The sequence below is a fragment of the Haliaeetus leucocephalus genome, unplaced genomic scaffold (assembly GCF_000737465.1).
Source record: "Haliaeetus leucocephalus isolate CR32 unplaced genomic scaffold, Haliaeetus_leucocephalus-4.0 Scaffold306, whole genome shotgun sequence".
NCBI lineage: Eukaryota > Metazoa > Chordata > Aves > Accipitriformes > Accipitridae > Haliaeetus > Haliaeetus leucocephalus.
In genome coordinates this window covers 5,127,590-5,155,536 of record NW_010972742.1, presented here as the reverse complement: position 1 = coordinate 5,155,536, position 27,947 = coordinate 5,127,590, and the positions used below count along the sequence as shown (strand labels likewise).

Genomic DNA, 27,947 nt, shown 5'->3' with positions numbered 1-27,947 from the left:
GGGCTGCGCCGCCCCTCGGTCCGGATCGCCCCCTGGGTCCGGATCCCCCCCTTGGTCCGGTGGGCAGCTCTCAGCCCCCCCGCCCCCCGCTTTGAAGTGCGGAGCGGGCCGGCGGCTACACCCGGCTGGGTGAAGTGGGCGCTCCCCGCCCGGAGGGCAGCGCTGGCGGGGATTCCCGCCCGTCCTCCTTCAGGTGTCCGTACCCCGTTTCTTGCCGCCCTCTCCCCCTGCGAGGTGAGGCTTTTTTTTTTTTAAGCAAAGGTTCCTGTTTCGACCTTTTGGAAGAAGGGCAACCGCCCCAGAGAAGGAGACCCACACCCTTAAAACTGACAGTGAGGGCTGACTTCTTCAAACTCGGCTGCCCCAAAAAAATATGTATATACGCACACACACGCATACCCCCAAAATAACCCAAATCCAGGAATATTAAGTCCACCATCTGCCACCAACACGCTCAACAAGTAAGCAGAAAAATAACCAATTTATCTGCCTTTGCATAAGTGTGGGTTATTGTAGCAATTACGCAGGCCTTGCAGAAAATGGCTCATTTCCTTGCCAGAGAAATAAGATTTATTTTGTGCTCGCTGTCCTCTGTAACAGCATTTATTTGAGCTGTGTCACTTAATCTGATTTTACATATCTGTTTTTCAGCTACAAGAAATGCGAAGAGAGCTTTGGACTGAAGTTTTATATTCACTGCTGCATCTGTTCATGAAAGATTTACGGGGGGGGGAAGGGAGGCATATTCATTCACCTGAGGAAAAAGGTATCTGCTTATAGACAGTGTAGATCCTTTTGATGTCAGATGATAAAAATTGGCCAGCTCCTTACCTCCTTTAGATTAATGCACTTCTTTCATTGACATTTGGCTATTACCCTACATGAGAAAGGACAAGAAAAGAGTAACTTGTTAAGCAATTCCAACATTTAGAACAACAATGAAGACAAGTGTTATGTTAATAACTGAATTGCTTTTATTTTTATCCTAGTTCTATTGATTTGAACATAAGAGTAGAATGCTGCTCCTCACACAGCTGTCTTTGAAGAGAGACAGAGAACAGGCAACGCTTTTGTTCATCATTAGAAGTTATTACTTTTAAGGACTGACTTAAAACAACTAAGAGACACGCTGTTCAACTCAATTTAGAGTATTTCTTCCTGCTACTGCCAACGTATTTAAATATCTGAGCCAGCCATGCTGCCTAAAGCACAACCACAATCTTCCAAGGGCCTGTACTTCCACAGACTCTCAGGGAAGGGGCACCAAAGCCCACTGTCCTTAGACCTAAGTCCATCCAGAACACGTTGCAAAAACAGACAACACAGTTGCATCACGACTTTTCAAGAGCTTAATCCATAAATACTTGAGTAAAAAGTATGTACGGAGACCAAACAGAAAGCAGCACTAGTATCATCTGAGGTAAATTTGCTGTGGAATTTCCTTTTGCACAAAGAGCTGGGAGGGGAACACGGCAAACCTGTTACACCAGCATGGGCAGGGAAACCTGTCCACACTGAAAGATAGAAATGCTTAACCAGTTCCCGAAAGATAAAGGCCAGAAATGCAAGTTTTGTATTATGATGGTACACTAGAATCAACCATGCCAAAACCTATGAAAAGTTATTAAAATTTGTGTGGACAGAGGTTCAAGACAAACACTAAATAAAATTAATTCCATGTATTTCTGGAAGAGTACTGTTTCCTGTCTTTGATTGTCTTTATTATTTACCTTAAAACTCTCCAAGACAGGGCCTGCCGCTTACATTACTACTTTCAGTTGTACAGTGCCCAAAATAGCAGGGCCTGCAGCTTGGTTGTCCCTAATTACTAACGTAATTAACAATGATGGGAGCATTAAGAGCCCTTTATGCTGAAGTACGATGCTGGAAAGCTCAGTAGGTCCCAGCCTCAAAAGAATAATTCAAAATGACACTTAGAAATTACATTATCTAGCACTTCTTTACTTAATTTGCACGATCCAAATCTGAGCAACACAGAAGCTGGTGGGAGTTTTCCCTCAGCCACATTGAGAACAAGACCATGCAGATCTGTTATCTAGATATGGGTCTATTCCTGTAAATTCTCTGTGTTTACCTCTCCTGCTGTTATGATTCAAAACACTCCCAGAGGTAGATCCTAAGCCCAAGTAGAAGCAATTCCCTTTTTAGAAGGCCAGGACTTGTTTAGGAAACCCCAGTCCCACTTGAAAACAGCCAGATTAGCTGCTGAATGATTCAGAAGGTATTTAAAGAAGATAAAATAAATCCGTAAACTACCGTTCAATCTAAACCCTTTTCTCTGGGTTTGTTTACTCATGCAAAGCAAGAAAAATCACTACTTTCAGAACACATACAAGCATTTCTAGCTTCCAGGATACAAGAGGAAGAGGACCCACCTTTCCCCCATGGAGTTATCACCCTTGCAGCTGCTTCCCTTTTATTTTTATAATTCTACCCAGATCATCCATATCCAAGACAAAGAACATAGATATTGCTTGTAACTTCTTGTATACTGGGACTGAAACAGCACCAGGAAAGGAAGAGGACACACCTTTCCCTAAGGCCATCACTATCACAGCTGTTTCCTCTCTGCTATTACAACACTACGCAGATCATTCAGACACACAGCAGGGGACCTTGGTTCTCTTTAAATGTCCTATAAGGGCCCAGAGGGGCCTAATTAAGACCTGATTAAGACCTGATAAACCTTAATGGCCCCAGCCAACCTCACCTGTGGCCTCCACCCACACTCTCTGCCCCTGGACCCAGGAGCCCCATTTAAGCTTTGGCCTGAGGGCTCACTCTCTATTTGAGTGGTGTTGGGGCTACTGGTCTCCAGTTCAGCTGCAGCTATGGCTGGCTATAGAGCCTGTTGATGTAAAGCCTGGCTCATATCTGGCCTTATCTCAGACCTGCTTTATCCCTCACCTGAACTGCAGATTGACTTCTTAACTCAGCCTTGCCCCTGTCTTGTTGCTACAAGCTCACCTGATAACCTGGACTCTTGGCTGCTCCCAGTTGCCCTCCCTGGGCCTGCTCTGCTCACCTGCTTGGGGATTGCCGGACTGGACCCTGAATGGTGAGGCTTCTGCCCTGTTGTCTGTGTTATCGTGCTCATCTCCCAACTCTGTGTCCCTCAGGAACAGCCAGCCCTTGCTACTCTATGACATGCCCCTACCTCCGCTCAGGGAGTATGTTAACAAACTGACAATCTGCTTCACTCTATACTGAGGTGTACCTGTAGGCTGTTCCTATGCCAAGATTTTTCAGACACTGCTGATACCCTCTATCCAATCTCAATAGTTTCCTATGATATGCTTTAAAAAAAAAAATAATCTGTGAAGGTTTCTAATTAAATGTTTTGGTACAATGAAGAAGTAAAGGAAAAAGATATCCAGGCTAAATATGTCTAACCACAGCTGAGAATAACTGTACTTGCTAGGAACAGCACATTTAGAGCAAGGCAAATCTTGTGTGGAAGCTACAGTAAAACATATCAATGTAACTATGAGAGTTGCTGTTGCAGCATATTCATTACAGACAGCAGCCAGTTTGCATATTGATAGGTATGTAAATTCAAGTATAGACATCTTTTAACATGCAAGTTCTTAGAAAATGCATAGCCAAAGTAAACACATTACAAGTTCGAACTTTGAGATTATTTAGTCTAGGTAAGTGGGAAACTTACAGTTACTGCAATATCCTAATAGTTGTTGAAGAGTTACATGGGAAAAAAAAAAAATCTTCAGACAGTTTCTAATCGGTGGCATAGAAATCCCTGATTGCTATGAGGAAGCATCTTTAGCCTAATAGAGGCTCTTCAGATGAACCAAACCCCAGAATTATAGGGGAAAGCCTCCTGCTATTCGATCACTGAAGTAGTCAAAGTGTGCCTAACACTTGGTAGTGGAGCAAGGCCTGAAAGCCTGTGCTGCAGCTGTGCTTGCAGGCAACTATTTCCTAGGAGTCATAAGTCTCTAGGTTTCCCACGTGGTCTATGCGCAAGAATGATAGTAATTACAACATTAAAAATATCAATTCCAAGAAAATATCTGGATCAGAGTTATCTTTTCAGAATAAATTATCTGATGTTTGTAGTTACTTAGGCTTCTTACAATCTGTGGGGTGTAGTAGCTACGTGCACTACAAGGCCTGATGCTGACAGGACATCTAGCGGCACGTGCAAGTTACTGCCCAGAGACAATCCTGCTAGGAAAAGAGACTGATTTTTTTTTTTATGCTTCCAGATATTTTCTGGTACCAGTCTAGGTTTCTTTGGCTGATGGTGAGATTTCTGTGTTTATTTTATTACCTAAGAGTATAAAAGAAAAGGGGGAAAGGAAACTGTAAGAGGTAACATACAGTAACATCTGAATCATCTCTGTACAAAGATGGGACATTCTACATAATCTTGCTAATATAAAGGTTAAGACTATTGATTTTTCTCTGCCTATTCACCCTTACTTGCATTTTACTACTCACCTGTTCCATCCAGTTGTTTATCTGGCTCTAGATGAAGAAACTTGCACAGCTATTACTCCATACACTGAAAGTCAGAATGTTTGAGTTACAAGAGCTGACAGCACAGGACTCCCCAGTGAAGAATTACATTTACTTACATTGATGGCTTCCCATAACGAAGACACAGTGCGTAGCCTTTCAAATGTTTTTTTAGCAATGTTAGCCTAAAAGCCATTTTAATTGCTACTATTCATGTTTAGTTTGCTGCTTGTGTTACTTGGTTTGAGCAACAGAGAAGTCACAGAAGCCAGGCCCAATCTGCTTGTCGCTTTCATCTTTAAGTGGGACTACAGCTACCAGTTTCAAATAGTTCAACAGCTTCAACACCATTCCAGTAACAAAGCAGAAAGCCCTTTGTTTTGTTACATATTTTTTGGTGGTATTTAAAATTAATTCTCTAACCCCAGCTTTAAACAGAAAGGCAGTTTCTTGGGCAGAAGCTGAAACTTGCCGGCCGATTCACAGTTGAGCTGGAAGCAACAACCCCAAATGTCCCCATGAACTATGCTGCATGGCTGAGGGCTAAGGCGGGAAGAGCAGCTCTGTGTCACCTCACCCCACACCAGGGCCTCGCTAAGCACCGCCACAAAGGCTGGTCTGGGCGAGGCTCAGGGGTTTCCTTTGGCCACTGTCTCCCTGTGAGAGCAGCGAGGGCCACCAGCGAGGAGGGAGCCCACCACAGGGCCCCGGCCACTGTCATGGCCCTCACTGAGGGGCCCGGGCCACCCCAATGAGCACCGTGGGCGGCAGCCTCCGGGTGGGGGGGCAGCCCGGCGGAGCCCAGAAAGGCCCTAGGGGGAGAGAAAAGGGCTGGGAAGCTACAAAACCCCCGTGGCAGGGCACAAACCCCGGTGACAGGAGACGAGCGTCTGTGACAGGGGAGACCCGGCGGTGACAGGACTGAGGGGCAGCCCCACCCCGGTCACGTGCCCCCTCCCCCGCCCCTTGACCCCGGAAGTGGCGCGGGAAGGGGATGCTGATGCTGGAATAAACATGGCGGCCCGCGGCCCTGGGGCTGCGCTGGTGCGAGCCGCGGTCGTGCTGGGGCTGGTGTTGCTTTGGGCGGGCCCGGCCGGCGCCCGCGTCCATCATCTCACCCTCAAAGTAAGGTCTGCGCCGCCCCCGTCCCTGCTGGCTCAGCTCCTGGCCGCGCTGGGCCCCCTCCGGGTTGAATGTGGGGAGCGGCAGGGCCGGCCTGGCCCTGCCCGCCTCCCACGGCCGGGGCTCTCCTCTCCTCGCCTCCGGCTTCGTCCCGCTGCCTACCCCTGGCCCTTCGCCCTCTTCGCTTCTCTCTGGGCTCTCCCCCTGCGCCTCAGCCTGCCCGGGCCCCGCTGTGTTCTGCTTTTCCTGTTATTCTCCCTCCTCCTCACGCATCCCTTTAGCCCCCATCCCTGCGGTTTTGGCCGTCTGTTTCTTAGTTGTGGGGAAACCGTGTGAAAGGGGCCTCAGAACTGTAGCGGTTTGAAGGTGCAAATGCTTCACGTCCTGTTAAAGGCAAGGAACAAAGCTGTGTGTGATAAGAGAGGGCTGAATGTGAGCTGGGGGGAAGGTTCTGAAGGGGGGTTGGGGTTGCTTTTGCTTTTAATCTGCACTCTGCAGCAGTCTTCCTGTCTTGATCGCTGGTTGCTGATTTTAAAAGGCCGTGTGGCTGTTTTATTGGTCTTCCAGGTTTAGTTTCTTTGCGCTAATCAAGCAAACCATAGAGGCAGAAAAAGATATCAATGCTGATATCTCTCTGTTTCAGTTTGGTAGACTTCTGGTTGTGCTTTGAAAGAGTGTTGTGTCCTCCTATGACTATATTTGAGAAAAACTAGTTATTCAGGGTTGTTGATGGGAAGTGCTGCAGATGCTGGCAAAGATCTGCAGCTCCAGAGTGTCGCTGTCTGTTGTGTTTTAAATGAAAAGTTGTACAGTTGTTATGTGGTAGAGGAACTGTGCGTTTGGGGTGATGCCTTTTAAGGACTTCTATACAGTTCATGAAGCACTCTGTAAATCTTTAGAATTAGGTTGTTAATTCTGTTCTTGTTGTCAATAACATGCAATAGTTTGCCAGTAGAAACACTGGAAGAAGTTAATGAAGTGGTATACGACTAGGACCAACATCACTGTGTTCTTGTAGCAGTTGAAGGAGAGTGCCATAACTTTGCAGGAGTTCCCCTTCAGCCTTTGGGATGCAGTGAATGCTAGGGGGACGTTTGTGACTTATTCGTAGGGAATTTTCCAGACTATGTAGTTGTCTAGTGTGTGACCACATGAATATTCTTCTGCTTCAGGAAAAGTAAACTTTTATCTGAAGCAATAAACAAGGAGGTTTGTGCTGGTTACATTATTGTTTTAAGGAATTTGTGACCAACAGTTGAGTGCTGGAAGAATTTCTCCTGGGGTGATACTTTTCCCTTACATAGAAAACTTTTAAACTGGCCTCCAGCAAATGTTCTCAGCAGCAAACATTACAGCTTCCAGTTCCTATTAGGGTGTCTCTTAACTGCCTGGATCAATTACTAAACTGTTTGCTGATTTTTATGATCAAAGTGGGGTTTAATTGGTTTTAATTTTGTAGGTATTTTGTGTGAGTTGCAACACCGACCTACAAAGCACTGTGGAAGGTAGAAGTGTGTTAATGCCTCTGTCCGTCTCCTGTATAAACATAAGCTTTATTGTTAGAGTGCAGTCTCTCCCTTTCTACTTCACCTACTGCTTTACAGCATTTATGTAAACATTAGGCTCCAACAACTGTACCCTTTCACAATGAAATCTCCCTTCTAGTGTTCTTGCCATTGGCTCCTTGCTTGTAAGCGTGCTTTGACGCTGTGCCAAGCTAAAGGCCACAACTTTGTGTGAGTGTTAGATATTAGGTTTCCTCAAACAAGCTGTTATTGCTTAAGTTAGAATAGCCGCATTCTTGTATCTTAGTAATTAGCATGCAAAGGTGAAGCTTTTTTGTTGTCAGAAAAGCAAGCCACAGTCTGAGTGTTTTCCCGTTCTGAAAATAACTTATCTTTGTAAAAGCATACAAAATGATTTATTTCTTCTGAGTTAGAAAAATAATTTGTTTGAATGATGCTGTTAGACTAACCTCGTCAAAGGAGACTCTCTTCCTTAGTAGTGATTGTTATCAGCTTCATTAGTTCAATGAGATATGTTTAAAAAAAAAAAAGCAAAACCAGAAACAACCTACGAAAACTGGATTTATAGAAGACTGATGGAAACAATTTTCAGAGGCTTCCAGAAGTAGCTGCTGGTTGGAATGTTTCTCTCGACCAAAAAAAGATTTTTGTTGTCTTAACAGTTGAATGCTATAATATTGAAGCCTTACGTTTTGCACAACGCAATGGCAAATGGTCTCAGAGGATGAGAAAGTTGGTCTAAATGAGGCCTTTGTCAGGCACGCAGTTAAGTTTAATGCTAGTGAACAGCCAAACATACCTGTTTCAGGAGGAACCATCCAACTGAACACTGTGTAGCGGTGGTATTAGTTTTTGGTTAAAGCGAGTTATTTTTACAATTATCTGGCTTCCAAAAGGGAAGTAAGACCTCTCCTATTTTATGATACTGTCAAGATTGCAGTTTCATGTCAAATTATTATTTGGAAGATGTTATTTTTCAGTGGTTGTTTGTAAGTACTTGAGGCCTTTTAATGTTGGTGGATCTCAGGCTTCAGTTGCTCAAGTTGAAAATACCTTTCACAGTAATTCATTTAGTCTTACACAAATTATAAGTCTTGCTATTAGTCTCACACAAATAATAATATTTCTTCCATCTAAGGGTAAGCACTCTGACGAAACTTTCACTGTACTGATAGCGTGATCCCAATTAGATTTTGGGTAAAATGTTAAAGAATATTTTTCTGCCTGTTCTGGGCTACAGGATCTTGGATACCACTTTCCTGTAATCTTACTGAAATGTTGCAGGATCAAATTTTATCCCAAAGGAACGTGGAAGATTTTTTATGGAAATAAACTCAGAACTTACGGTATTGGTTTGACTGTAACCTGTTAGTGATGAGTCCCAGACCATTTCTTCTCAAAGGGGCAGGCTTAACCGTTAAATTCATCCTATGTAAGTTAAAATAATGTGTATGCTAACAAACTACAACTTACAATTGATTATTTCTGAAGTCAGCAGTTGAGTGATTTTAAATAAAAGCTGGATTCTTCCAACCTGTTAAACCTCCTGTCAGAGGTGAGACAATTATTATAAGCCAGTATCTTTAAGCTGTCAAGATGTGGAGTAGTAGATGCTCTTGGAGAGTGTGCTGTTGCTTGGTGGCAACTGGTGACAGAGCATGTGGGATCATGTAAAGCTGAAGGATTTGTGAACTAAGGCTGTAAACTCTAAGCACTTAAAGCTGAGATAAAACCAGGGAGGAAAGTGTGTGTGTTGTATATTAATTATCTTTTGTTGGTGGAGAGCATATTAGTTAACTGGCAGAGTAAATAAAGTTAAATTGAACTGAATAGCTTTTGCAAGTACTCTGAATTAAGCAGTTGTCTCTGGTCATGTTTACAAGGTGCAAAACACCTTGTGGCTAGATGAGACTGTATCCCCCCCTCATACTCCCCTCTACCCAATCACCCAGAGAAATGCTTATCTGTCCAGATATGATTAAATATGCATGATGTGCTATGTAAAGAGCTACTACTAATCTTCTGTTCTGACTGGGAAATTACATTGAAAGCAGTGTTAAAGGAACCAAATGCGGTCTTGTTTCAAGCATGTTAAGGGACCTAGAACCCGAAGGCAGCACAGCTATAATACTCTGTTGAACAAGGCATCTGCTGTGAGCCATGTGTCGCTAACGTGTTTTTTTTTTCTTTTCCTCTTCTGAGCATTAAGGGAACCATCTGGTTATTTGCCAGGTTAACTTGATTCTATTAGGGCGATCTTATTACAGCTAGATTACAGGTTAGCTGTGTCAGGATTAGCGTCCTGCTGCTATGGCGAGTGATATTTATGCGTCAGGAATGTTTTATGCAGAGATGTCAAAATTAACACTGGGGTAAAGGAAGAGAGAGAACTTACTGTACTTCTACAATTCTTAGCTTGATCTTCCAGTACCTTGTCCAGAACAGTTTGTTTGCCTTTAGCAGCTGACTTCTCTGCTTAAGAGTATTCTGCAATCTGATTATCTTTTCCTAGAAGAAACAATTTTCTTTTTAGTGACAACTTGTAAAAGTGCTTTAAACCACATTTTAAACTTGCTTTTTAACTTTTGTTGCTCTGTTTCTGCTTTTCTTCCAATTAATGATCCAGTAGGTTTGAGGGTCCAACTGCATACCTATTTATTGACTTATGAATGCAAAGTAACAGGGGTATGACCTTTCCTCATCTGGTGTAGTAAAGATTACACACAGTTGCCACTTTTCATGTGAGGTCCTTCATGACCTCCTTATTTAAAAAATAAGAAAGTTCACTGTAGTTGATCCTTTATCAACTGAGGAAGGCATGGAAAGGGATCAGTTTCTACAGTTTCCTTGCCAGACTGAGAGGAAGTAAATTATTCTGCAACTAAGACTGGGAGCAGAGGAGGGGATTTGAATTTTCCTGTTAGAGAAACTAACCCAAGTGATTCTGTTTGAACCCACATATCCAGTTTTCAGTATTTATCCTACTTATAAGACACAAGGCCTTGCTAAAAATCATTTGGAGGAATGGGACTACGTAAGAAATTTTGTCATCTACACCATACACGTATTTTTCCAGTGTATTAGGTGTTTGACTGTCCAAACATTGACCCTGCCTAACATAGAAGGTCTGATGGGATGACAATACACTGTGATACTTGTTAAACACTTGGCCAAAACCCAGCTCTCAGTTAGGTAAGATCGCTATAGTCAACTAATTCCTCCAGTCCGTTGCAATGACAGTAGCTAGCATTCAAATGATAGCTGTCTTGATTTGTCTGCAGTCTCTTTTTTTTTTTTTGGTAGCAATATTTTGTTTAATTAGTGATACCAGGTATTTAATTTCTTCCAAACTTTTTTCTTGCATATTTCTCAATAGTATAGCCACGTAATTAGCAAAGACACATTTATTTAAAGTTCTTGCTGTTCAGGTTATTGGAAGAGTCGATTCCAGTGAAATAATTGGTTGTATCTGAAGGTATCCTAAAGAAATTTGCTCTTGGTATGGTCAGATAGGTGTTTTGCATGAATACTTAAGTAAGTGTCAATCTCTGTCTCCCCGCTTCCCTTTGCTGCTGCAGATGACTGTGTATGTGATTTGTAAACTTATTTTCTTTTCTTACAGGATGATGTGAGACAGAAGGTGCACCTGAATACCTTTGGCTTCTTCAAGGACGGTTTCATGAAAGTCAATGTCAGCAACCTTTCTTTGAAGCCACCTGTGGACTCTGATGACAAGAGTAGCTTGTCAGTAAGTTACTTTGAGTCTAATGACTGTATTAAGCTTTCTGTGAAACTGCCCTTGCACTAGATGCCTTGACTTGGTTGAGATGTCAGATCCTAACTGGTGGTGCTGTTGGCTTTGCTCCCCACTGCAAGCCGTTTGTGAGGATATGTATATTGTGAGATTTATCCTTGAGCGCTATCCATTCTGCTTTAAGGATAAACTTTAACTTATCGGACCCTCTACTGAACTCAATGTACACATCTATAACCTATGTTGAACATAGGTTTCCTAAGCAGTCTTCTCATGTGAGATTTTCACATTGTTGTCCTGTTGCATTGCAATGCATCTTGTAATCATCATATCAGTAGGTTTCCAGAACAGTGACTGTCTTATTTTTAGAGGACTCGTAACATTAAGTGTTACATAGCACGTTATATTAGTGATTTTAACAGAGACTGAAATGCTAGGGTGGAAAACAGACCTGTGTTCTTACTCTTCTGCACAGTTCAACCTCTTTATTGCTAAAAATATTAAATGTTTTCTTCAAGCAAAAACATCTGGAAAAATACTGAAATAAGTTAAAAAGTTCAGGGACAGAAGGTACTCTAGATTAGTTTGAGTTTGAATCAGTATACATTTTATTCTTGGTGGATATGGATGAAGCAGCAGGTTTATTATATTTGAATAATTTTTTTGTGTCTAATTAGATAATGAGAAAAATACTTGGATTCTGCCTTAAACGTAGGTTAATTTATTTAGAGAGCAGTATCTTTGATTCTTTTAGTGGTGGTTTGGCTTCTGATACTAGGGGAACTTGAACTGTTTTAATTTGACAGATTCTTCTCAATTATTTCATAGGTGGGGTTCAGTTTGGATCGAACAAGGAATGATGGGTTCTCCACTTACCTGGTAAGAGTAAGAGATGTGAACTTACTTTTCTAAGCTGGGGACATCTCATAGTCTACCTTACTCCAGGAACAGTTGGAAAAAATTTAAAAAAAAAAAAAAAAAAAAAAGGGCGGGGGTTGGTGCTTTAGTCATGGGCAGGTTGTTAAGGATAATTTGGTTTTACAACTTGCTAGGCTAAGAATAGTAACCTCTACCTGAGGGGAAACATGTCCCATTTCTTATAAACAGGAGGGCACTTCAAAGATGTTTTGCTTATATTACCAGGATGAAGAAGTGGATTACTGTATCTTGAAAAAAAAACCAGAGCAAGATGTCTCTGTTGTAATCTTACTTCTGGACTTCAAAACTGAAGTGTAAGTAAATAGCGTACACTACATTTTAAAGTTATTCTCTAGTTGAAGCTAATGTAACACTTGTGAAATTTATTTAAGAGCTTGGAAAGCTGCTGTGCATGCAGTTTATTTTTTAACGGGTTACGTGAGAGTTGAGGGGAGGTGAGAGTGAAAGAAAAAGATGCGCACTATAAAATGGTCCAAGAATTCTTGCTGTATGTTGGAGGGATAAGGGGACATAGGACAAAAGAATCATACCTTAATTGTGCTGAAGGCATGAACTTGAAGTCTTGGGTCACTTTTGCAGCTTGCACTGAATATGCTGCTTTATTGTTTGTCTTGAGTGAGCTATTTTAGGAAGTACCTTTGAGGCTGCAGTGCTTTCTTTTGCAAGAACAACTGTAACTGTTTGTGTGGAAACATAATTTCTAATGAAACTCTGGTTACTAAAACTGAATAAACTTATTTTTCTTCAGCTGCTCTTGTATTTAATGTAAATGTATAATGTGACTTCTCCCACAATGATCAATTCAATGCCAGGCTGCTGTAAGTCATGATCTGGTGCTTGCCTGTTCTCTGTGGTGAAAAAAAAAAAAAAAGTCAAGACAAGTTGATTTTCCTTTATTGGGTAGACGTAGGCTATGACAGATAGCCTCTTTATGAATGTTGATTTGCTTTCATTTTGTATAAAAACTCTTTGTTTATTTAGTGTGAAAGTACGGTTCTCTGCAGAAGCTGCTGCTTTGTTACCTAAAATTTCATTCATGTCTGAGGAAAATGTTACTGCCTTAAGTACCAAGCCACTGAAAACGTCTGAACAGAGCAGTGATGCTGGTAAAAATCCTGCAGAGACCAAGCAAAATACAGACAGCACAGGTAAGCCTGCTAAAGCTGACCTATATGTGTTCTCACTGCTAGTTCCTCATTGATGTGCATCCAGCAGTGTGTTGTCGTCACATTCTGGTGTCCCCTTGGGCTAGAACTTGATGCATGGTCTTGTGTAAACCTGTGCACAGAGCTACCTTTTGGGCTGGAGTCTCTCCTGCTCAGTGATTTGTGTTAACCAGTTCCATTGATCCAGCAGAGACCTAATGTGACTGTTGGAGACCTACAATACCTGTGAGGAGGGGTTGAGGTGCTTGATTGTCTTTTGTCTGGCAGAAAGAAGGGTAAGGGAGAATTTGGTAGCTACCACCAACTAGTTGAAGGAAGGTTAGAAGGACAATGATGCCAAGCTATTTTTAGTAGTGGCATACAATGTAACCTGTGGCTGTTCCCCCTTATTAAGTCTTTAGTGTCTCAGGTTGGATGTTAGGAGGGAAAATAAGACTTTCCTAGGTAGGTATTCCAGCATTGTAGCAGATCATTTGTGGAAGTTGTAGAACCTCCATCCTTTGAGGTTTTAAACACGACCAAACAAAACCAGGACCAATGTGATATAGTATTGACGCTAGGCATGCTTTGAATCAGAAGTTGAATTAAATACCTCCCCAGGTCCTTTCCAGCTAATGTTTGTATGAGTTTGTAGTTATGTATCTAAAGAGTTGAAATCTAGTCTGTCACTTAGAAGGTATGGGGATGGAGAAGTAACTATACCAGTAATCTTTCTTGGAGGCACAAATCTTTGTCTGGCTTCCAGACCAGCAGATGAAACAATTTTAAAATCTCCGCTCTGATGGGATTAGCTCTAAACAGTTCACGTTATCCCTCCCTGGAAGAGTTTAGACTTCAGATCAGACTGCTGAGCAGTCTGATCTGAAGTAGTCTGAGTCTGTCTTGGCCTGTCATGTTCACAAGCTTTGATATCATTGAAAACTTTGCATAGCTGTTCTAACAAGTCAAGAACTGAAGCTGGATGGCACTGAAGAGAATTAATCTGATGGCTCTAGTTTTGCTTTTTCTTGCATTAAAAAGTCTAACGTGCACATTGACAGTGCACTGAGGTGTGGGAGCCAAAAGCAAAGCTTAAGTCTTGAACTTTTGCTTCCTGGCAGAGTGGGATGACCTTATGCTTGAAAAGCTTCTTATGGGAATGGAGTGAAACTGTGAACTTGACATGCTGCTCTGTTGAAGTCTCCTGGCAATTTAAGTTTCTCAAGTTCAGAACAGATACTGATTTGGCAGGTTACCTATGCTTTTGGTATTTGTTTGGTTTTTGTTTGTGTTTTTACTGGGGCCTTGCTTAGTAGAGAGCTGAGAACTTTTTTTCCTCTCCTGGGGCTAATTAGAACTTCTGTATGTTTGTCAGGCCATGTATTAATGTCCAGGTTAAGATTAGTCAGTGAGATTAACAGTACTCAGTCATAACACTAAAAGTCATAGCTGTAGACTGTATGAAACAAGGCTGTAGCCTGCAACTGGTATAGGTCATCTGCCTCCTGCATCCCTTTAATTGGAGGGTTGGAAAGATTTCTTGGGTGGGCTTTCATAGAAGGTGTAATAGTAGAGAAGCCTATCCTAGCATTTGAGGATGCATTCAGAATGCATATACTTGTGGGAGGGGTCCTGGGAGAGTAAGGAGAGACTGGGAAAGAATCTCTGTTAATGATTATCTAGGAAACTGCCGCACAGGTGAGTATAGGAAGGTTTGAGTAACGTATTGGCAATGTGTAAAAGGTGGTAGTCATGAGGATGTCTAATGCAAACACTAAGTGTACCATTAATACTTTTATCTCTAGATAAGAAGTCCAAACGAAGTACAACATCCTCCCAGGTAAGAAACTATCTGCTGCTCTCTTTCGGAAAGAACCTGGGGGAATATTCCAGTATAAGCATAGCCAGAAGGTGGAGAGTATTATTTTCTATTGCTCACAGCCTCCAAAGTAAATATACAGAATGCAGTTTTGCTTATCTGTATGATGTAGCCAAATGGGGTAGTTACCGGCTTAAAAAAAATCTTAAGAGTCTCTTTTCCTTTTCCCAGAGCATAGTGGAACAAGAACATCCTGTTCACAATGACAGAGGAACTTTTTCTTTTCAGGTAGGGCGTCTGTCAGTGTCTAGTTTTAATGTGTGCGGGCAGTTCCTTCACTGTACTACTTTGTGAAAAGTAAAAGTCTGGTATAGATGCCTGTCTGATAGCTCAGTAAGTCTGAGTGGATTCATGTTAAGAGTGAGTGCTGGAAATCTCTTTCTTCATAAGGTATGGGAGCTCTTTCAAACTGTCTTTTGGTGTGATGCAGTTCTTCTAAATATCTCAGTCTGTGAGCCTCGGCATATTAAAATTTACTGTGGCACAACTAGTGCATACAGATTTCTAACATCAAATAACCGTGACCTGACTGATAATTCACTTAGGAGGAAGATATTCTGTATGAAACCAGATTAATACTTTGTTTGAGCACCCTGGTTGACTTGTGATTGTTGGGTACTACAAACAAACACATTTAAAATTCTGTTATGTGACACAAATCTCATTTCCATAGCTATCACAGTTTGTATGGTCGGGGGAGGAACAGAATAGCTGTTTATGCTTTAGGGCGAGTATGATCAAAATTTTACATGTTAAATATACACTTCTTGTTATCTTTTCTCTGTCGTGAAGTAAGTTAAACACCGATGCCTAAAGGTCTTTGATAAAGGTCTTAGATTACCAGAGTGTGTAATCACGGATAGGTGCAATGATTTTGCATTTGGAATTCTGTTGAAACTTGCAGATATGCTGGTATCCTCAGAACAGTATGCTTGGCTGAAAGGAACCAACAGACCCTAAATGACTGACTTTTTTCATGCTTCAGCAGAGGTGGCTTCTTACCAGGGCAACCCTTTTGTGAATGAGAAGAATGCTGACTTTCCTATTCCTTATTTTCAGTTTTTTTTTAACATCAGCTCTGATAACCAAGAAGGTCTCTACAGCCTATATTTCCATAAATGTGTTGGCAGTGATGGGCCGACTAATGATCAGCGGCTATTTAGTCTTGATGTGAGTATAGCTTCTAAAGTATAATTAATTCATTCACTTAGACTGAAATACACAGCTTTCAATTCTAGCTTGTATACCAAGCACACGCTGTACATGAGTGTATATATGGGGTGGGAAGTGATTCAGAGTTGTGCATTTAATCTCTGTAGTGGCATTTCTGAAGGAATCAACTACAGTAAGAAGATTAAAATACTAGTTTTGGAGAAATGTCTGGAAATCTGATGACTGTGTGTGGGCTGTGTTCAGTCTACACAGTTGTGACTAGATGCTGTAATGAGATGGGAGCTAAAACAGCTGTTCGTGTTTTGCTGTGCTCAAAAATCACTTTTTTTTTCTATACACAATTGCAGATATTGAGGCTATTGCTGCAATCTAAATTGTTGGTATTTGTGAATTCAGTGTTTTTGCTTTTTCTGGCCTAATTAAAGATGTGTTTTTACACTGTTAGATGTACATCTTAAAGGCAATATGTTATAGCAAATGTCTTATCACTTCTAACATCCAAGGGATTGGTCCTATGCCCTTTTGAGCCAGAATGCATTATCACAACTCAGGCTTTCACTTTTTTCTCTTTCTTGTGCTCATGCTGGCATCCACGCTGGTGTATAGTGAGCTATTCTGTAATGAATCCTGTCACTGACTGAGGTAGCTCTCAGCCAGATCAGACCCTTGAACTGCTTTTTACATGGCTGTGCTGATGCTACTGCAAGGGAAGAGCAAGGGAACATGCACGTGATAAAACTTAGCAGCCCTAACTTAACTCAGGCTAGACTACTTTAAATCCGCTTCTGAAGTTGTATGTTTAGAAGACCAAGTTTTTTAATTGCTGTTTGTTGCTTTGACCCACTGAAGAAATTAGAGAAGAAAACCTGGATAACTAGCCTGCTTGGCTGTACTGAGATGTAGGAGTTTCAGTGCTTCAAACTAGTCTTGATGCTTTATTTTAGTGAAGTCCTAGCACATATAACCAAGCCATTGAGGGGCATAAATAGGATGTTAAATAAAGCTTTTGTTTTCTCAGTCACAGGATGATAGGCTTGCAGGAGAGTGCTTCCTTTCTCTTGACAGGTGAAGAAATCCACTCTAGTAAACCTAAGAGTGAGTTTTTCAGCTATGTATGACTCTTTCCACACCTAAAATTGGGACTGTGTTAAAACCTCTGCTTCTTTATGCAAGGTTGTAGATACTGTTTCTGAATCAAAGATGGGCAAACTCTGTGAAATTTGGTATAGAGAACAACTGTTCTTTGGGAAAATTACTTGGTCTTTCTGAATTATGCTGCATAACTGGAGCACTGGAAGGAACCTCTGTCCTTTTCTGCTTTTCAAGGAAATTATTGTTGTGGGTATAATTTTGCAAACCGTTTTGAGATTCTTGAGGATGAAGAATTGCTTTTATTTTTTCTTTGAGTCTCATAACAGTCACTGCTTCAGAAAAGCTAATTTTAAATGAGCAAATTTGATTGTGAACTGTAATTGTTAACTCAGTGCTTTAACAAAATGTTTCTTCAGCTGTACACATAACATACCTTTAATATTCAGATAGAAATTACGGAGAAGAATCCTGAAAGCTACCTCTCAGCTGGTGAGATCCCACTGCCCAAACTTTATATTTCCATGGCTATCTTCTTCTTCCTGTCTGGGACTGTATGGATCCACATACTTCGTAAACGCAGGTAGGCGGACTAGTTCAGTGTCAGTGACAACTATGGGTCTACCTTGTTTGATTTTTATTTTTTTTATTCCTTCTCTTATAATACCCAATTCACAGTCAAATTTAGTCACTTAAAACTCCAAATCTGGATCAATATTGTATGCCTAATACATACACTTTATAGTTGAACACAGTTACTTCTGTCAGTATCATTGTTGCAGACCATTGTTCTAAAGTTATCAAGTCCTTATGTTAAGAAATTCTTCATGTAGTGTACATGTTAAGATATATTCTGGCAACAAATAAACAGGAAATTCCTGTAGCTGATGACAAAAGGAGAGCACTAGACAAAAAAACTGGACGAAATTTTCTTTTTCAAATGGGGAATGGCAGCTTATGGCAGTGGAGAGCCATAAGCATTTTGATTGTAATAGAAAGTGGTAGGAATTCCTAGTTGAAGACCACTCTTCTTAATAGCTAAAGCATAGCAGCAGAAGCCAGGAGCACCTATGGTTCCATTTTGGCTTTTCTTCTGACTTAGTCTGAAGTTCACTTGGTGATCAGATTATTTGGTAGTCTGGAGTTCACTTGGCAGTGTGGTATAGTGACTTGGGGGTGAAGGGTGGAGTGATACACATTTGAATTATGCTTAGCAAATTTTCTAACAGTTATGATCTATGTATGCAAGATGTTCCTATGAATTACTATTTTTAATTAACCCAAGTATTAAAAATCAGCTGTAGAACATGTTGAAATGTTGTTCAGGATGTTGCAAAAACTTGGACTGCAGGATTAAAGGGAATCCTTTTACACTGATAGTTGACTCAGCGTAGGAGTTACTGTTTGACATTTATAGGTTTTAAAGAAATACACCTGGGAACTGAAATTTTTACTGCTGGCTTTTAATTGATGCTCTTCCTTCCTTTTTTTCTTCCCAGAAATGATGTCTTTAAGATTCACTGGCTAATGGCAGCCCTCCCTTTCACAAAATCTCTGTCCTTAGTCTTCCATGCGGTACGTATGATGTCTTTGCCTTAAGCTGTTCAACTAGGAAGTAGAATCCAGGGCATGCTGTTAGAGAAATCTGCTGGGGGGAGAGGGGGGAGAACAGGAGGAAGAGAGAAGTGTCCTTCATATTGAAGCATTGGAACTGAACTGCAGCTGTTTGGTAGAAGCGATTCAGTTTTCATCAGCAAATTCTGACTTTAAATACAATTGAGATCATGGCCTGAAGTGGTGAAGCAGCAAGCATGTAGAGGGTTGAATGAGTTCCATGAATTCTAATGTTTTGGCCGTCTGAGGCTGGCCTGAAAGCTTGAGCTATGGTGCTGCTTCAGCTACGTGGCTTGCAATAAATGTTAATAAATGGAAACCTTGATGAGTGTTGGTAAAATTCAAAGGCACTACTTTAGATGGAGTAGTATGGTGTACTGTAACAGATCTAATGTTATAAGCTTTAACGCTTTCAATACATAGTCTCCGTTGGATTGTATTGACTTTGCCTTCCCAATAGAAAGATCTCATAAACAAAGGTAATGGCAAGCATTTCATCCTTCAGTGTTTGTGCCAGCCATGATTGTCACCTTCATAATAGGATAACTGCTGCAAACATTTTTGCAAGTCTAATGAATTGAATCTGGTTTCCAGTGAAACTACAAAGCCTCTAGTCACCTAATGCAACTGAACTTGAACAATGAAAGAATAAATAGGTTACAAATGCAGTTGTTTACCTATAGTTAAGTGTGGGAGCTGTGTGGAAATACATGTAGGCTGTATGAGATATATCCACTAACGTTTAGGAAATACAGCAAATGGAAATGACCTTATTGTTGCTAAACAAAACTAGAACATGTTGGGAGGAAGTAATGTCTAAGATGTAACAGAGCTGAGTTTGTACACACTGACTGGAAAATGAAACTGGAAGTGGCTGTCAAGCAGACCTATTTTATAGACATGGGTGGGGTGCTGATGAGCAGCTTGTAAAGTAACATACTGTATTTTCTGCTTCCAGATCGACTATTACTACATTTCTTCTCAGGGATTTCCTATGGAAGGCTGGGCTGTTGTTTATTACATCACTCACCTGTAAGTATATCAGAAGATTAATGTGATAGATTCAAACAATGGAATTGAATTCTCTGTGGGGCTGCCCCCCTCCTGAGAAAACTGGAAAATTGCTGATTCTTTGGTACTATGGTCTGAATGACAAGACAACAATCAGCCCTGTGTGAAGGGGAAAGCTCTACTTACAGAGGGCAGCTGCAGAGAATTGGCACTTATCTGGGTGGAGGAGTAAAAGGAGAAGAAATGCTTTGCTTTGCTTTGTTCATGCTAATATTCAAGTATCTAATTTGCTCTTGGTGTGAATGGTAAGAGGGTACAGCTGCCAGTGTTTTCTCGTGTTCATGATGGTGAATGGATGACTCCCCCAGGAAAAGATTGCATGTATTGACAATTGTGAATGAAGCGTAATATTGCTGTGATACACAGTTGTAAGAAAGTACATCTGTTTCGCTGTTGTAGGATAAGCACTTGCCAAAACTATGAATAGCAAGGCATTTGTTTGGGTTTGTGGCTTTACTGATTGTAGGCGAGAACCTGGGCAGAAGAGGAAATGCGGTAAAATAAAGTCTCTCACTGTGGTGTCTGTTTCTTTCAGACTGAAGGGTGCGCTTTTGTTCATCACTATTGCCCTTATTGGTACAGGCTGGGCTTTCATTAAACACATCCTGTCAGATAAAGACAAAAAAATTTTCATGATTGTCATCCCACTTCAGGTGAGGACTGAGCTGTGTCAATACTTACTATCTTGTGGGAGAGCTGCTTGTGTGAACTGTAAAAGGCTGTGAATCCTTCACAAAATACTGCATAGTTACTGCTTGTATAAGCCTGTTGGTTACAGTGGAAGTTGAGCTGGAATTTCTTGGGTCAGAAGTTACTTCTGTAACTTTCCCTGCTTTTTCCCTGTATTGAGTATGAGATAGTGGTGATCGAATAGTGTCAGCAAATTAACAACTAGCTATAAGGTAGGTGTATTCATGCTTGGGCAAAACTTGGGCTGCAAAACAGTACTAAACTATTAAGCAGAGAAATTAAATTTAAGTTGTCATTTCTGAAATGCTTGCTGAATGGGCTTAAGAAAAAAAAGGAGAAAACTGAGACTTGTAGGTCTGTTGGGTCTGAGGGAAACTTTCCCAGTGTGTTCAGAGTGATCAGTGCTTGTGTCCTCTCCAGGAACTGAAGTAAATAGGAGGGCAGCACTTCTTTTTGTTGTAGATAGAACAGCCTTTCAAGATGGAATCCCTTACCCAGCTGCAAAACCAGAAGTATATAATTAGTGTTTGAGGCTCTTCTAGAGCTTGGATATGGAGAACAAAACATGGTCAATGACCAGTTTGAATTATTGGCTTAATTTAGAATAATGTGTTTAAACTGTTTGCTATATGTGTGTACAGAGAGTCCTGTTTCTGTATTTTTAATAAATAGATCTTGCTCGTTTTATCTCTACTGATACAGTAGATTCAGCATAGTATGTAACAAAAAGGACTACTTTCTGAATGTCAGCAGAAATAAGTTCCAGTAAGTTTTATTTCTGTAAATCCTGTGAAGATGCTGCTGAACGTGTGGCTTCCTTGACATGGAGCTGCAGAATTGTTGATGTTACTGAATGGGCTCTTTCTGCAACTGTGGGACTACTTTTGCTGAACTGGCAGCCCACATCTAGTATCTCCTTGGAAAGCTTCTGAAACCTTTAAGCATGTTTTGTCCTGTAGGTACTGGCAAACGTGGCATACATTATCATAGAGTCAACAGAAGAGGGGACAACTGAGTATGGACTGTGGAAAGAAATCCTCTTCCTGGTAGACTTGCTGTGTTGTGGAGCCATCCTATTTCCTGTGGTATGGTGAGTCACTGTATGTGTTGTGTGGCTTCTGAGCCCTGATGACTTGAGCTCCTTCTGGACTAATGGGTATTGACTGCTAGTTAGAGCTAAGGATACTGCCAAAGCAAAGAAATGTCAGTCCTTTGGAGTCAAGTGTTATGTTAACTTTTTTTTAAACTGTTATCAGTCTTAACACTTCAATCTTGTGTTGTGGAAGATACTTGTTTTGGGGATGTTAAAGTGGGGGTAAGGTAAGGTGGGTGGCGATTTAAGTGTGACCAGCATAGTGCAGGCTATAGGTGCTTTTGAAACTTGGAATTTTGCTGAAGTGCTGATTCTCTTACATTGAGAAACAAGGTTTTGCTTTACTGACTTAGGTTGGAAACTAGGCTGCTAAATTCTAAAACAGTAGTGCTGTCTAAGATCAGTCCTGCCTTCAAGCAAAGTCGCTGTATTTTTACTTGACTGCTTAGAAGAAATAATCCCACAGGGAGCATTTCCCTGCCCTTCCTTCCACTCTACTTGGTGAGGAATAATGTTGGTTATGTAAAACTCAACCAAAACACAGATAATTCAGATAAACACTATTATTGCTTCTTGCCAGTTAGAACATTGATCTTCTAAATTCATTTTAGTCTTAATTGGATAAACAGCTGGATTTAAAAGGATATGAAGGAGCTTCTGGCTCCTTAGTTAGTAAACACAGAATATTCTTATTTTTCTCCAGTATTTTTTTTGAAATGCAGAGTGAATATAAACGTCTGTCTAGTAAAAGTGTCATCACTCTAGAGTGTGTAACTCTTTCAGTTTCAGAGAACCATTTTGTAAGTGCGTGCACACCTGTGTGTGTAAAGACACACATACGTGTTGCTCAGTAGATGGGACTAAGCTTCAGCTTGGCTTGTGAGGGTAGGTTTCAGTTGTCCTTACCTTCCCAATTGTCCTCTGTGTAAGGGCAAAACCCTACACAGTCTTAGTGGCCTTCTGCCAAGGCTGGGAAATGTCTTCCAAGAAATTTCCACTACCCACCTGTCCCTTCCCCTACTCCTGTCAAAATGCTGCAGCTCTTCTGAGGTTGAGAACATTTGGGTATGGTAAATAAAACTGCAGGAATATTAATTGTAGAGAGTCTCTGGTTTTGTATGATAAAGGTGACTTTTACAGTTGCAGCTCTTACTACCTAATGCTAGAATCCATATGTCCTACCTAGTGATATGCTGGTAGAAAACTTGCTTTCCATAAAGGAACTGTATCTGAAGAACAAATGCATTTGGGTGAACTGCCCTGTAACTGTTTACAGTGTGCAGCCAGTGTTCCTGCATTGTCATGGTACCAACATAAACTGGCAGTGAAGCCCAGGGCATAAACTCCTGCCCCTTTTTCGTCTGGGTAGTGTCACTGCAGCTGGTGGAATAACTCACGTGAGCAAGGTGACTAAGACTTGGCCCTTGAATTTACATTCCTGCAGGGTAGCTTCTGTTACATAAGTTGCCTATGTAGACATGTAAGCTGTAATCAACTATTTAAATGAAAAGAGCTTAAAAGAGCAGTAAGATGCCAAATGCTTGGCAGTACTCTGAATAGCAGCTCAGCTTAATTGTACAAGTGGAAAGCATTATGCTGGAAAATGCCTCAGTTTCTCACTGCTCCCTCCTTCCCACAAACCTTTCTGTAGGCTGAGTAGGCTTTAGCAATCGGCTTGCTTAATCACAAGGAGATACAGATACTCGAACTAACTGCCTGAAACCGGGGAGATGGTAAAATATATGCAGTGCCAAGCACGCTTAGCACAGTTAATTACGAACACAGCCCAGCCATAAAGAGCTAACAAAACTTGTCAGAGTTCTAGAGGGCTGCAGTGAAAAGAGAGTGCAAAAATTATAGCTAATCTACTTTTTTATTATTATTATTTTTATTCAGGTCAATAAGACATTTGCAGGAGGCTTCAGCAACAGATGGGAAAGGCAAGTAATCTGTAATTTTTTTCTGTTTTATGCTACATGCCATAAGATAATGCCAGAATTTCAAACGCATGATGCTGATTTAAAGTATGTAAACTAAAACTATAAAGCTACACTATGTTATTGTCACACTGCTGCTTTTCCTTGGTGGGTTCCTGGGAATAACTTCTGGAAGATTATCTTTTTCATGTATTGCTTTGAATATCAGAACTCATATGTGGAACTCGTTCTCTGGTACTTGCACAGCTCTGTGCTTGAGCTGGACATGACATCTAGAGCAAATTGTCTTGACAGATTTACAGTCTTTTCTCAGACTCGAGTCTTCAGAAGCAGAACTAGAAATGAATTCCACAATTGCTGACTATTAGTCAAAATAGACCCCCTTATTTCAATTTCTGCAGAAATCTGTTCCTGCCAGAATAGAGAAGAAACCTCATTACGAAACAAAACATGAATTGGCATTCAATGTAACACAGTTCTTGACTTGCCCATGTTTGTACAGCAGCTTAAAGGACTGCTTGTGTAAAGTCAAGTTATGTTTATTGTAGCAGTGAAAATGAGATGATAGATGGAAATCCAACCCAAATATGGCTTCTGTAGCGTGTGCTTTTCCTGCCATATCTGTTCAATTCTTCTGAATTAGTTCCTCAGTTGGCTGTAAATGCAAGCTGTGGAGTATAGCACTGGCTTCCTTGGAAGCCAGCAGCCATTTCAGTATTCTGTCATTTGATGTCTTACTCTTCTTGAAAGCTTTATTTGTAGAAGGTCTTTTGTTGGTAACATCCTTTCAACCCAGTCTTATCCTTTAACTCTTGTCTCTCCTTTCTGGACATAGCCTCTTCAGTCTGGATACTTAATTCCAGCCATTCCCTTGGCTTCCCCTGAGACACTTGCATTTCAGTGCAGATTGCTTCTGTAGTCTAGTAGGTGAAGTGTAAGGCTGGGTACTGAACTCAGCTCTGTGCAGACCACAGATTAGGCCTTTTCTTGCCATCTGTTAAATTGAAACAATACTGAAGATGAGCCCAGCATTTTTTTTGAGATTCCAAGCTGTTAAAAAAAAAAAAAAACAACTATACACACCCCACCACCCCCAACCTAAAAGGGGAAAAATATTGATTTTTTTAATAGAAGCCAATGTAAAAGAGGTTAGTGTTGATAATGTAACATGGACGTTATTGGTGGCTTTCTCATAAGTGTTGTTCACATGTGTTCAGTGACATTCACTGGTGAACTTATTTTACCTTGTCCACTGAGCGTATGTTCTGGAGTATTTATGCTCTTACTGTTAAAAAGTCTGCTTAAATGTAGATGTTCCTTGAAGCAGTCCCTGCCTTCTGAACTGAGGACTTCACATATGTAAGGCCTGCTTCTTAGCTGAAGCCACTGCGTGTGACTGCAATAGAGGTCAGCTTTCCTGTAACTAAGGCAGAACTGCTGGGTGGCAATGGAGTCTGACTATTCTGACGCTGAGCACTCCACAGCAAGTGCAAGGAACGGAGACACAAGACCTCTAGCCCTGTGTGGCCTCAGGTGATCACCCCGTGCCTACCTTGCACTTGATGGTTCTTATCACAAGATGGTGCTATGGAGTTTGCTTAACTTCAGAACGTACTGGGTGAAGGAGAAAAGTGAGGTGGCCAACGTCAAGGATGTTCAGCATAGAGACTGGACCTGTCCACTGTTCATCGTAATGGGTAGAATCTAGATCTGAGTAAAACCAAGCACTTCTGAAGGATGCATTGTACTATATAATGGAGGTAAAAGAAAACACTGATCTGAGAATAACTGGTTGTATCTTTATAGCTAGTCAGTGCTATGCACAGTAGCCCCTAAGGACTGTTCTTAGTCCTCTGTTTTGTGGTGTTCTCCACGGATAATGGTGCTCTTTATCATGAACGCTGCTTGTGGATCACCTCCTGCTGTTACCATGCTTTACCTGCTGACGTTGCCATCTGGTTGTGCAGATCCTGCAAGTTCAATAATTGTGTGTTGAGAGGGACTTAGCAACTGTGTTATGCTATGCTAATAATAAAAGAAGCTAAGGAAAAAAATTTCAGGGAAAATGTAAGCACCAGATTGTGGCCAGGACAGGCACAGTGCTGGGACTCACTTGTGAAGTACAGCATGGTTAGAGTATTTAGAGGCTGTTGATAGAAGCCCATGGGGAGCAAGAGAATGGCAACGTGATGCCAGAAGCAGAATGTTACCTAATGATGTCATGCTGCTAGTGTGCCTGGTTGAGAAAACCAAAAGTGATATGGTTGCACTGTAATAAGGTAAAATCATTCCTGTTAGGCTTATAAATGAATAGTCTTGTCTAGAACCACATGCTCTTAACTCTGTAGGCTTCCCTCAGAGGCCCTGTTCTGCAGAGGTGCTGCACAGTGTCTTAGCCTCTCACAAGAAAAATAGGACCACTAACTCTAAAATAACCAGCATTTTTTTTTTCCTGCAAATGAACATAGTTTTCTCCTGAAGTGGTGAGAACTACCAGATCTTTCATATGCAGTTTAACTGCTGTGCTGCCTGTCCTGTGGTTAGAGCTGACTGAATCTTGTGCAGACAGTTCTAGTTGGACTGCCTATTGCTTGCTAGGATTTATTGTCTAGTATTACCTCAAAGGCTGCTTTCCCTGTTCTCTCACACAGACTTCATTAACTTGTAGGGTGTCTTGGGAAATTATATACTATAAATTCAATAGCTGTTTTTCCTGGTGCTGTCTTCTGGTGACCTTCTTGCTGGTGAGAAAGACCAAAGGTAAATTATTTTTGCTTCCTTGTGTCTATTAGAGCTAACAACTCTGGGACTTCATGGCTCAGTATCCTGGTGGTATTTCCTGACTGTCTGTCCGTCTTGTCCTCTTCCAGCTACTTCGCAACCTGTTTATTAGATAGCACTCCCTTGGGTCAAGTGCAGCTACGACTGCAGCGTGACTAGACTAGAAATTAAGAAGGAGGCTGGTTGGACTACTAGTGTTTTAATCTATAACAGCTGTGTTTGCCATAGGCATCTGTATTAGCAATGTGCAATTATTAAAAAGGCTTATGGAAAGTAGCAATGATTTGGAGTCACTAGGTAATGGTCTTTTAAACTTGCTTTTTTTTTTTTTTTAAAAAAAGATTATTTTTCTAAAGTGGGAAGGCTAGAGGAATGGGTCTAAAGCCATAATTATCCAGGGAGACCTTACATGCACAGATGCTGTGGATTGCTAGTAAAGAGTAGACATGGCACAGTGATGCAGCTGAGTTTGAGCTCCCTCATTGTTTGCTTTCTTTCCCTTGAAGGTGATCTTTAACTCTAAAGCAAAATATCTGACCTAAACAGGCTTCTTATCTTGCACAGCAGTGGGCGTAAACATCCCATTTTTAGAAGCTTTTTTCTTCCCCTTTTAAAATTGCCACCTTCAGACTTAAGCAAGTGCCTAGCTGCAGCTCTTTGGTCTGTCGCTGTATCTTCTTTCAGATGGGAGCCAGTGCTCTCTGTCCGTTTCTAGATTTGCATTACAAATATCTGCGGATTTAAGGAAATCAGCCAGCAAACTGAGCTAGAATTGTTTGGGCTGGAAAGCTGCTCAACTACTGCATCGTAAGAAAAGGAAGAGAGGGAGTACATTGTAGTAAACTTGCTTATTTTTGTTTGAAACTCAAAGTTCTTGGTTGCTCGACCTCTTTGAGTCTTATAACCCACTCTTATGTATCATGTCATCTGTTGTTTGAGGGAGAAATGGAGGGCTGGAAACACCACTGCAGTTTTTATGTGTGTGATGAGAGACGTGAAACTCAGTGCAGTCTGATCACGAATGCTTAGTTATTTTCCTGAAGCACTGCAGCATGTCATAGTTGGCAGCAGAATTAGGGGAAATACATTGCAGTGTGTAGCTCCCAGGCAACATTCCCTGTGTGCTGTGCAGTGGGCAAATGATGATTAATGCTTTCATGCTCGCCACCATGTCAGGAAAAACCATTTGCTGTCTTCAGTGTCTTCCTGCTTCTGTACCATGAAAATGCTGTGAACAAAGAGCCTGGTCCTGCGTGGTGCAGAACACTCTCCGTTTAGCTGAGCTCAGCAGACGCTGGAGGCAATGACTCCATGGAGACCTATGGTAAAACACCTCTGCAGCTCTCTAGTGAGGAGGAGAGGGTAGTGCAGGGGTAAACATGCTCTAGGCAGTACATGGGCATCTGAAACCTTGAGATAAAGATTAGTGATTTAAGTGTCGAGACCTCAATGGATAGCACTGGAGAGTTGGGAAATGTTGAGAAATGAAATAGGCCTATTATGTTCTAGTGTACCACTTCCAGGCACCCTAGATAGCTGTCTAGGGTTGATGTAGCAATTATGTGTTGGAGATATATTGCTTATCCTGTACTTCGGACTTTTTTCTGACTCTGGTGGGGAACTTTTGTGTCAAA

The 27,947-nt window shown here is 41.2% G+C and overlaps 1 protein-coding gene across 1 annotated transcript in view; it reads left to right on the top strand.

Annotated features, from left to right (window-relative positions):
* The first annotated feature begins 5,487 nt into the window (after positions 1-5,487).
* GPR107 (G protein-coupled receptor 107) overlaps positions 5,488-27,947 on the top strand; it is a 37,318-nt gene continuing 14,858 nt past the window's right edge. Inside the window, exons 1-14 of the mRNA XM_010570910.1 lie at positions 5,488-5,625; positions 10,771-10,896; positions 11,731-11,781; positions 12,046-12,134; positions 12,823-12,989; positions 14,792-14,826; positions 15,037-15,093; positions 15,925-16,035; positions 17,577-17,710; positions 18,627-18,702; positions 19,700-19,773; positions 20,348-20,465; positions 21,462-21,592; positions 23,492-23,535. Of these exons, the coding sequence (XP_010569212.1) occupies positions 5,515-5,625; positions 10,771-10,896; positions 11,731-11,781; positions 12,046-12,134; positions 12,823-12,989; positions 14,792-14,826; positions 15,037-15,093; positions 15,925-16,035; positions 17,577-17,710; positions 18,627-18,702; positions 19,700-19,773; positions 20,348-20,465; positions 21,462-21,592; positions 23,492-23,535 (1,324 nt within the window). The 5' untranslated portion in view covers positions 5,488-5,514. The remainder of the gene's footprint in view (positions 5,626-10,770; positions 10,897-11,730; positions 11,782-12,045; positions 12,135-12,822; positions 12,990-14,791; positions 14,827-15,036; positions 15,094-15,924; positions 16,036-17,576; positions 17,711-18,626; positions 18,703-19,699; positions 19,774-20,347; positions 20,466-21,461; positions 21,593-23,491; positions 23,536-27,947) is intronic.